The following is an 11,357-nucleotide window of genomic DNA, read 5'->3' as shown; positions in this document are numbered from 1 at the left end:
TTGTGTTATGTTTTTATAGGCATTTGCATCTCTAATTGAAAATGTTTTTTTTTCTAATCGAATTAAGTTGGTTTCGAGTTTGGTTGATGTTGTTTGATGTATTTTTACGCTACTTATGTGTTTTCTTTTTTTTTGCTTGTGTTCATTATTTGTGTTCATGTTTATTTTTTCATGACTTAATAAATTGATATTATTTTCATTTTAAACTCAATTTTTTATCGGTGTTACTTTTGAGAATTATCCCTTGCTTGCTAATTGACGAACTCCACAATCACTGAACGAAAATATTTAAGTACGGTTCTGGAAACTCTAATTAATACTACCAATTAGGGTTCAGATCTTTTTGGCCATCACAGAACCGGGCCTCGGTAACAATAATTAAAAAAATATTTTTTTGTAACGTGAGAAAGCCCATTGATACTTTCTAGTTTCTAGCGGTCAAAATCAAACTCTTCTAAATAAGTAATGATGCTATTTCTTATTGTTCTTGCTTCTTTTCTCTTTTGAAATTCCTATAATATGTATTACCTATGTTATGTTTTAAAAGATATTTGTAGTTTTATTTCAATATTTTAGGACTTTTGTCTCAAATTCAGTAAAGTTGGTTATGTTGTTTGATGTGAAATTTAAGTTACCTATACTTTTTTCTCTACTTGTCATGACCGATTACTGAATAATTTGATATTATTTTCATTAAAAATCTCAATTTTTTTATCCATTTTATTTTGAAAAACTATCCCTTGCTTTCTGATTGATGAACTGCACCACAATTGAACAAAAATTAGTCAGTACCGAAAGTACCGAAAAAACCGAGAAAACCCGGTTCCTAAAAGGCACGGTACCGAAATTTCCGGTTCCGAAAAACCGCTCCGATTCCGGAAACCCTACTAATATACACCCCTTTTGGATAAACCAGTACTACTATAGCAACACTAATTATAAAATTCATGATCCCAGTCTGTCACATAATCCGCTAACGGCTTAAAAAGAACAATAACAATAAAGAAAACGCTCGTAACGTTTATTGTTGACGGGATTTTCCACGTCGATTTCCACGAAAATTAATTTTCGTCACTGCGTCGGACTAACGGGATGAATGCAAAAAGAAACGGCCAGAAATGGCGATGGCGATGTTTTAAAAACAATTACACTGGGGAAACAATGAAAAATTGCCAGTAGGAAAGCGTGACTGACATAATTAGAATGTGTATTTCAGGGTCTATGTCGGTGACAAATATACCTACAATTTTTATTATCTTAAGTTTAATTAATGGATACGAATTGTCATTAGTAATACTTCCAGAAATTTTCATTGTCCTATCGCTTTTAGTTTTGAAGATAAAAAGGAAAAACATTATTTTTCCGCTATTTTTGTACTGCAATATCTCATTGGGCAGTGTGAATAAACATTTAGTAAAAGCTAAAACTTACATTTTCCTAGCAAATGCTTAGTTCGCAGTGAATAAAAATAAGTATTAGCTTTTACTAAATATGCAATTAGCAAAAGCTAAAAGTTTTTAGCATTGTCTAAAAATGGTGTGGATAAAAGTAAGCAATTACTAAGAATATTAAGGAAAAGCTTACATTTTTGCAAGCTTGTTAAACCCTGGCTTAGAAATTTTGTATTGTTAAAAAGTTTGGCAGAAATGGCTGCTTTTATAAATATAAGATCTGTAAAATTTTATCCCGAAAGAAAAGAAAGTCGTGCCGAAGAATACCACGGTCTGTATAAATTTAGTGAAGAAAATGTTGAGTGGATACCTAACCATTTTTTGGAGCCAAAAGTGGAAACTAGAGGTGGCGCATTGAGTCTAAAAAAATAAATGCAAATATTTTTGCGATTTTTAAGTGATCCTGGATTTCAAATAGGGATTGGAAAAGAAGGAGTTCATAGAACAACAATATGTAAAACGATATCTCACGTTTTACCAAAAATAGTTGAAAAGGCCGGAATTTGGATTAAATTTCCTACAGAAAACTCGACTGACCAGGCAATTAACGAATGGGAAGAGTTGTATAGATTTTTTGTGCTTTTGGTGCAATTGATTGCACTCATGTACCAATAATAAAGCCATCGCTACATGGTGACGAGTATATCAATAGGAAAGGCTGGTGTAGTATAAATGTGCAAGCAACTTTTGTAATGGAAAAGAAATTTTTACATCCGTAGATGCTCAATGGCCTGGCTCGGTGCACGACAGTCGTATTTTAAGAAAATCAAATATTTTTGGTATGATGAGAAGACGTCAACAGAACTATGGACTTATTTTAGGCGATAAAGGGTACGGCATAACACCATGTCTATTAACACCATGGCTAATAGCACTCGTTAATGATACTGGTTTAAAAAGTTTTCATGTGCTCGATATTGCCTTTTTGTAGTTTTTTGCACGTCGCTAACCATTCAAGTCATAAAAATATAAATATAGGCCTTATCAGTATAAAAACATGTTTTTTTAAATGATTTGCCAAATAAGATTTTTAAGTAAATACTTAAAATATCTAGCTTTTGCTAGTAAGTAAAAGCAAAACATTATTCACTTCAATTTCAACAAATGCTATTAGCAAAAGCTAAATCTACCTAGTACTAAAGCTTTTATTTAATACTAAAAGCAAAAGCTTAGTTTTATTCACTTGGCCCATAATCAAAGTACTGTGACGACTCAATGACCCTGTGATGACTCAAGGAAGGGGAGGCACAATAGATCTTTAAGGTCGCAGTGATTAACCCCCTCTTACTCATCCTACAATCTACCCACCCTGTATTTTTGATAAAGAATAGTCACTTAAAGTTTTTCGCCGTATATTTTAAAATACTCTGTATAGTAGAATTAACTAAAATGCGAATTTACCTAAAATATGTCCTCGAATACAACTTGCAAAGGAGTACGACTGTCCACCGGACTGGACCAACAAATGATTAAAAATAGATGGAGAATATTTTCATCATCTGAGATTCGATGATGACATAGTCCTAATAGCCACTAGTCCTGAAGAACTACAAGCACACATTAACAAACTAAATACAGCCAGCAATAAAGTAGGTCTCAAAACGAAAGAAGAAAGAAACTCAATCATATTCAAATCTAGACTGCCACTTTATCTAAACAGGAAAACATTTGACCAATGTGTACAGCCAGTCATGACCTATGCATGCGAAATCTGGGCACTTAAAACGGACATTATAAGGAAACTGCAGGTCGCACAACGCTCAATGGAATGCAATATGCTGGGAATAACCAAGAAAGGCCGTAAAAGAATAGAGTGGAGGCGACAAAAGACCCAGGTAATAGATGTCATCCACAGAATAAAATCCCTCAAGTGGTAATGGGCAGGACAATTGGCAAGAAAGACGGACAACAGATGGACCACAAAAATTACAGCGTGACACCCACGAGGAATTAAGAGACCTAGATGAAGACCAAACTTGAGATGGAACCCTGATATTAGAAAATTAGCAGGGATAACTTGGGCCCTTATTGCCAACAATAGACAACAATGGACCCCAACTACAAAGAAAGTACCTAAATATGCGAGGGAGGCTACACCATAATTGGAAATGGTTGAATAAGCTGAAAATGATGATGATCATGTCCTCGGATAGTCTAAAGAAAGTCTAAGTAATAAGAGGAAAACCTTTTTATTATTAACTTTTTGAGAAAACTGCATTCTTCATTAAAGTTTTGCTCCAATATTTTTTTAATATTTCGTTGAGCTGCTTTTAATACTTGTAAACTATGAGATTTTTTATTAAATTCTCAAAATCTCAAACCCGACATTATGTATTTTGTACTTCTTTACATTATTTTAAAACATCAAAAAAATCTTTTGCCATACAAAAGGTGGTGTAGTAGTATTTTTTTATATGTTGTTAAGGCTTGGGTCTTGACAAAAAATCCAAGTTTTTGACCTTGGGGTGGGACCGCTCGAGCCGCCATCTTGGATAGAAGGTACAGTGACGAAAAGTTGAACATATTTTCCAAAGAAATAGAAAAACTCCCGAATTTTGTACTTTTTCCGAAATTCTTGCTATTTTTTACATAGGTATAAACAGCAGCGGCTGGTGAGGTAGTGAGGTGCGACGGAGCAAAAAAAATATGTTATAACCTTCATATGTCTCATTGAAATATAACGCACAATATAAAAAAAAACTGAAAAATAAGGTAGTGCCATGGCGATTTATTAGCGTTTTCTTTTCATTGATGGTCCGGGTCGGTTATTAATAACGTTTTGAGTATTGTCTTCGGTGTCATCGTAATCGGTGCTACCACTAAAAGCATGGAGAAACAGAATGTTCTCAGTTACTTTTTCATGTTTTAAACTATTAGCTGAATATATTCTTTCAGCAAATTTTTGCCTTTTCCTGGTTTGCGGAGGTAGATGTTTCCTTGAGACGGTGCCAATGTTGTCAGCAAAACGAGAAGGTCAACGTCTTCGCCAACTACGAAAACAGCATCTAATTTTGGGCACAAGGAAATCGCTGTTCTGACAATCAACACATCAGCATCTTCTTCCGCCTGGTTGACAGTAATAGCAGCCTGCTCGATTTTTTTCGTGAGCATCGAAATTAAACGGCCTTTATTGTTTTCGTTGGCTAAAAATAATTCCTGGGAAACTTGAACGGGCGTTGTTTCATCGAATTGAGCATCCGCAGACATATGCTTCTTCGATCGGCGAAGTCTTTCTGCGGCCTTGGTATTCCTTTTGTCTCCATCAGTCGGATATCCATCAAAAACGACTGCATGTGAACCGTATTGATTTCATACATATTGAACGTAGATACTTTTCGGAAATGTGCGCAAATGAATCATTACGGTGCCATACAACTTTGTGCAAAAAGTATCCTCCATCCAAAATATTGATTTGATTATCTCCGAATTCCACACTTTCTGGAAGTTCTGGAAATATAATAAAATATCGATATCTAACTTTTATTCCAACATTTTGATCGTAAGATTAACCGCTGGGGATATATTTTGAAAAATACAGTTTTTTGTATCTTTAATTCAAGAAGGCGGCTCGAGCGGTCGCGCCCCAAGGTCGAAAACTTGGATTTTTCATCAAGACCTAAACCTTAACAATATATTAAAAAATTACTACTACACCACCTTTTCTATGGCAGAGGCCTATAATGGCCCCCCACTGATTGCACTATATAATCAAAATTAATAATAATCTGTCAATGAATGAGAATTAAATGATATTAGGATAGAAACGCGTTTTGCTTATTAGAAATAAAAAAAAATCAACCATGTAATGTTTATACATTTTTCTCTAAATAAACGGAAATTGGAAATTTGGAAAAGTATAAATTAGCCATTTTAAAACGAGCGAAAACCTTAAAAATGTTTTTCCTTTTGTAAATACAATCCGGGGACATACTGTACACAAATGAGTTGCAGGGATTTCATCATAGACTTTAGCCATTTTTAATTTTTTTTTCTAAATAACTCAAATCTGTGAATAAAGTCACAAAATTTTTATTCTGAAATAAATAAATAAATTCTAGCAATTTTTGGAGAATCTCCCTAGGTCTCTGGGCATTGGCATCAACTTTTTTGTCTGCACTATACATCATAGAAAATAATTTACAGCAAGTAGGCGACCGCATCGTTGCTAAGTACAGATAGATGATCAAGGTGATTCATCCACCAACTATTCTATGCTATTTGGTCGTGTAATGTTTTTTTGCCACTCTTAATAGTAGCCAGCTTTCAGAAGTAAATACATTTCAGTATTCAGTACATTATTTTTATACGGGGGTCGATTGGAAAGTATACATCAGTATGTCCACTGATTGTTTTTACAAGACGAAAAACATTTTTATTATTGACATTTTGAGAAAAATGCACTCTTCATAATTTTTTTTTGCTTGTTCTAAAATGGCTAATCCTGTTTATTCTTTTCCAAATTTCCATACTGTTTTAGAGAAAATTAAATAAAACGTGAAAATACGGTTCCTAAAAAAAGTCTTAAAAATCCTTAAAAATCATAACCACGACGTTTCTATGCTAATATAATTACGTTTTCAAAAATTAACACTAAATTATAGAGAGATTAAAAAGGAATAGAACGTTTCCAGGCGCTCATCTACCGTATGATCGAATAAAAACGGCGTCTATGAAATGACAATCGATGACATTTCCCATATAAAATGACAGCGATCTTTATTTCATAACCATCGCTGACGCCGTTTTTATTCGATCATACGGTATTACCAAAAAAATGTTTTTCTCTAATTTTAAACTACACCATCTAAAAATCATTTTATTAAATATAAAAATAAATTAAGACCTTCTTAAAGCCAACTGGCAGTAAGCGCCAAGCAATGACGTCTAGGGTTCGACCTCGCCAAAATTATTATATCGATGGTATTTCCCCAGCCGTCTTTGACGCCGCTTTTTTTTCGTTCGTATATGGTACCTAGGTAGGTATATTATTGTAAAAACCCTACTTATTACCACAGATTAGGTATCCTATAAGGTGTTATTACTAAAATCCATATTTATATAAACAATACTATTCATTTCAGATCAATCCAGAACATACGGTACCTACCTTAGTGGACGAGGACTACATCAGCTGGGACACGCACGCTATTTTGGGCCACCTGGTACACAAATACGGCCTCGACGACAATCTCTATCCGAAAGATCCGGAAAGAAAGGACATGGTCGACCAAAAACTGTTTTTTGAATCGGACACCCTATGCCCTAGAGTGAACAGCGTTATTGTAAGGAAATTCGCTTTAAATTCACTTATTTATTTATAGATTTATCACTTTCACTGATTTTGTTCCACTATAATCACCATAGACCTAGTTTTTTCCTCAAATTCGCACTAAATATAAACATAAATTGTGTAAAACTTAATTTTAACACACACGACAACAAAATTCGTCTTTTTTATAGCTGTCAAAGGCAAAGCCCACTTGGTCATAAAATAATTTCATTGTACGGCACCTATGCCAAAAGTTTATTTTTAATATTTCAACAATTGGACAAAAAAATCTCAAAAAAAATAAATAATATGCTGCTTTCACACTACAGCGCCTGTAACATCGCTGAAATAGGCAATCTAATTACTAATTACCATTTAATTTAATAAATAATCGTAAGTTAGTTAAATTTGAGTTAAATAATGGAATTCGATTTTAAATGCCAACAAAAGAAAAACATATTTAATGTCTCCTGTTGTGGAAACTTCCTGTATCTAGAAACATATTTTTCAATGCAAAATATTTAATTCTCCCACCAACGGGTGTTTATTGAGTTGCCTAAATATATTTATTAAAACTTTTTAAAAAATTAATGATAATCTTTGACCAAATAGCCAATATTTTATTAACAAGTACATTATTGAGAAATTTAAATATAATAATATATTTTTATAACTATGAAACACGTGTAGCAATAAAAATAATTATATAATCATTTCTGGGGGCAAAAACAATACTGAATAAAATCAATTCTTTTTTGACCGTTATGATTTGATGCAACCCAAACTTCTTGAAAATAAATAGACAAGAATAAAACACACGATAAAAAACTAGTTTGGATTAAATCTATCTACAATAAAGAAAAAAAACCTACTCATAATTTCTGTAAAAATTTCCTCAGACGATCACAAATCACAACTATTGTTGGGTGGCGCCTCTCATACGCCGCGGAGGCTCCAAGGAGAACGACAGTTTGTATTGAAATGAAATTTTGTAAGCATATGTAGGTTAATGGAGAGCACTTTTTATAAATATAGAGAGTTCTACAGGGTGTCCCCAAAAAAAGTTACACATCAAAGTTGTGTTTTTTCTAATGGAACACCCTATATATTAATTGATTTTCGGATTCTAGGAAAAAAATAAAGGTGAGTTTTATCAAAGAAGCATATACCTAAAATCTAAGGATTTTGACATATTTCACATTTTGTGAAAATGAAGAGTAAATTTTAAATTTCGATAACAGCTACCTAAATTTTAGTTGACCTTGTATAGCCCGATATTTAGCTACAGTAACTATTGTATGCTAAACCAAATTGAAATTTGACCCGAAAAGTTATACAGTGTGAGACAAAATTAATATGGAACATTAGTCACTTTTAAAAGCAAGTTACTCCTTTATTTTAAATGGAACACCCAGTATATTTTTCAGATGTTCAATGGGGAATTTATATATCTTCAAAATATTATTAAGGTTGCCTACCCCTCAGACAAAAATTTTCCTAGAGATTATAATTTTTATGATTTTGCGTCAGCAGATCTTTATTATTTGAAAAAAACTAGTTGGCTGTGTTACCTTTTGTTAGTTTAACAAAAATTAAAGATTGTAGAGTAAAATCTTTAACGGTAATAAAAAGATACACGTTTAAACCATATTTTAATTATTATAGTATTAAAACTAGATATAAACCTATAATTATATGACAAAAATTAGCTAGATGAAATCGAATGCTCAAAATGATTCCTTTTCTGTTAACTGTATAAAATTATTGTCCTTTCAAAAGGGTCTTTTCATTTTAAAAGACATAGGTATGTGGAGTTCTACCTCGAAAAGCAGCTACAATCATTTCTCTGATGTTGTCGACAATAGTTGGTCGAGTTTTGTAATCACTGTCTTTAACATATCCCCATAAAAAAAACAGACTAGATAAAATCAAGAGCATTTAAGTATTCTATAATTGGTGAATGCACACTGTATTCACCAATTAATAGAATCATATCAATTCTCTCTGATGTAGGATTGCATTTTCGGCAAATTTCTGAGATTTTTTTTTAGCTGACGCAATATGTTAACTAGTTGTTAAAGTTGGACTAATTAGACAGCTATGTCGAAGTAACGTCAGACATATCGCAGCCACCTAGATTTTATCAAATAAAAAAAAGATCTACTCAGATCAAACCATGTAAATGAAAATATCTAGGAAATTTTTTGTTTGAGAGGTAGGCAACTTTAATAGTATTTTGAAGAAACATGAATTCTACATTGATATCGGAATAATATACTGGGTATTCCATTTAAAATAAAAGAGTAACATGTTTTTAAAGGTGACCAATGTTCAATATTAATTTTGACTCGCCCTGTATAATTTTTTGGATCAAGTTTTAATTTGATTTAAAGTACAATAGTTAATTTAACTACATATTAGGCTATACCAGTTAAATTCCCATTTTGGTAGCTTTTATTGTAATTTAAAAATTGTTCTTAATTTCTAGAAAATGTTAAATATGTCAAAAACCTTACATTTTAGTCATATACTTCTCTTATAAAACTCACCTTTATTTTTCTCTCAGAATCCGAAAATCAATTAATATATAGGGTGTTCCGTTACAAAATACACAACTTTGATATGTAACTTTTTTTGGGGACACCCTGTAGAACTCTCTATATTTTTAAAAAATGCTCTCAATTAACCTACATATGCTTACAAAATTTCATTTCAATACAAACTGTCGTTCTCCTTGGAGCCTCTGCGGCGTATGAGAGGCGCCACCCTGTATATTCCTTCCTTTCAGAGAGCGTAAAACCTTAGTATCAAATATTTTTATTTAATCTTGTCGCCCATCAATTTAGTCCTCATAAAATATCCTACTTTACAGCTTATAATTCCTTTTTTTCTAGCAGGCGATCGTTATAGAAAACGAGAAAGAAATCCCCACCGAGAAGATAAGTGCCATAACGGAATCCTACAAACTCCTAGACGGGTTCCTAGAAAACACAACCTTCCTCGCCGGAGACAGCTTAACTGTAGCAGATCTCTGTTGTGTCGCAACAGTTAGTACTGCAACCGTTATAACTCCTATATCAACAGAGAAGTATCCCAACTTATCACAGTGGTACCGGACGTGTAAAAACTTGGACTATTACGAATCCTCGAATGGAAACGGACTGAACAAACTCGATGCTTTAGTTGAATTAAAACTAGGCCGACCCCGAACAAAAGAACTATGCGAATAGCACTTCTTGTGAACACTTTTGTGATATTTTGTACAATTTTTACTCTAAACACTATGGACTACTTTTACTTGTGATGATCCATAAGCATTTGTTAATTTATTGTTTATTTATTTATGCATCTTTATCGGTATATACCTAAAAATATTATAAACGCACAAATCTACCTATATAAAAAACATTTTTTGTGTTTTATTTGTTCCTGTATGTACATATAAGCATGTTTATTATGCACACCTATTTATTGAATTATTGTAATCATCAGAAAATAAATAATAACTAAAATTGAAATAAAACATTTATATATCACTTTTTAATTGAGTTGTAGTTAGTTGGATTTTTTCTCCTGGTTTAAATGCCGGCATTCCTAAATATGGACAGGTGGCACACCTGAAGGCATCTCCTAAGTAGCACTAAAATGATAAACAAAAATATAATCCAACCAATTATATTTAAAACCTTAAATTACTCACACTTCCACATGAAGACTTTGGAGCATCTTTTGTATCTACAACTTTACCACTCTGAGCCTCAGCAGCCAATTCTTCAGCTAATCCACATGAGCAATCCTTACATGCCTTACGTTTCCCAGTTGTACCACAAACTAAAATTTCAATGTAAAATAACAATAACATCTTAACAAAAATTTAACATTTACAACGAACCTTTTAATGTAGACGGATCTGGCTTTTTTAAATCATCCTCATCTAGTAATTCATCTGGATCAATTAAATCTTCCTCCTCATCATTGTCATCTAACTTCCACACAGCAGGCTTTTTCAGATTTAGTTTCACAGATGACCCAACGGCATATTTGGGTTTACTAGCTGTTATATTATCCTCATTTAATACTACATTTGTGAATCCACTAACTTTTAAATTGAACTCAACATCACTAAAGTCTGAAGTATTTAAAATTAAGATTTTTCCCTCAGGCTTCAATATTTTAAATGCTTTCTGAAGTATATCTGATGAAAGACTTTTTACGGAATCCGATATCACAACATTTATTGCAGAATTGTTTTCTTTCTCTAAGATATAAAATAAAACATTTAAATCCTGATAAAAAATTGCAATTCATTGCAGAGGGCATGAATCTTACCTCCTATTGTTTCTAAAGTACATGTATTATTGGAATTAATTTTCTTAAGTTCACTTAGGGCCTCTACAGATTTATTATCAGGAAACACCACTATGAAGGGCTCAGTTACATTTAAATTATCAAAAATATGCATTTTTTCAATTTAACTTGAATTTTTACGATATTTAAACGATCACAATTTTTGTTGGTTATTTTGACTTTTGACAGTTGGACCATAGATTAAAGCTATTTTAATTAAAAAAAAACACTAGAGATGGTCCAATTTTAAAAAATAGATCGATTCAATTTAAATGTTAATCATATACAAC

General features: G+C 32.5%; 2 protein-coding genes across 3 annotated transcripts; one reads left to right on the top strand and one right to left on the bottom strand.

Moving 5' to 3' along the window:
* Nucleotides 1–6,378: 6,378 nt before the first annotated feature.
* LOC115874120 (glutathione S-transferase 1-like) lies at nt 6,379–9,981 on the top strand. Of its 2 annotated transcripts, none has more exons than XM_030889213.1 (3): nt 6,379–6,427; nt 6,533–6,733; nt 9,615–9,981. In XM_030889213.1, exons 2-3 carry the CDS (start codon nt 6,671–6,673, stop codon nt 9,948–9,950), a joined length of 399 nt encoding a protein of 132 aa, XP_030745073.1. In that variant the 5' UTR covers nt 6,379–6,427; nt 6,533–6,670; the 3' UTR covers nt 9,951–9,981. The 2 variants fall into 2 exon arrangements, with proteins under 2 accessions (XP_030745073.1, XP_030745074.1); XM_030889214.1 differs by having other exon boundaries at nt 6,382–6,427; nt 9,618–9,981.
* Nucleotides 9,982–10,115: 134 nt separating this feature from the next.
* Nucleotides 10,116–11,254, bottom strand: LOC115874119 (anamorsin homolog). The gene is made up of 4 exons (XM_030889212.1): nt 11,050–11,254; nt 10,613–10,978; nt 10,421–10,551; nt 10,116–10,360 (listed from the first exon to the last, which is right to left on the bottom strand). Exons 1-4 carry the CDS (start codon nt 11,180–11,182, stop codon nt 10,247–10,249), a joined length of 744 nt encoding a protein of 247 aa, XP_030745072.1. The 5' UTR covers nt 11,183–11,254; the 3' UTR covers nt 10,116–10,246.
* Nucleotides 11,255–11,357: the final 103 nt, after the last annotated feature.

This window comes from Sitophilus oryzae, unplaced genomic scaffold (genome assembly GCF_002938485.1).
Source record: "Sitophilus oryzae breed Bouriz unplaced genomic scaffold, Soryzae_2.0 scaffold_1227_pilon_pilon, whole genome shotgun sequence".
In the NCBI taxonomy this organism is placed as follows: Eukaryota; Metazoa; Arthropoda; class Insecta; order Coleoptera; family Curculionidae; genus Sitophilus; species Sitophilus oryzae.
Note: the sequence above shows the minus strand (reverse complement) of the source record. Positions and strands in the feature narration are given on the sequence as shown.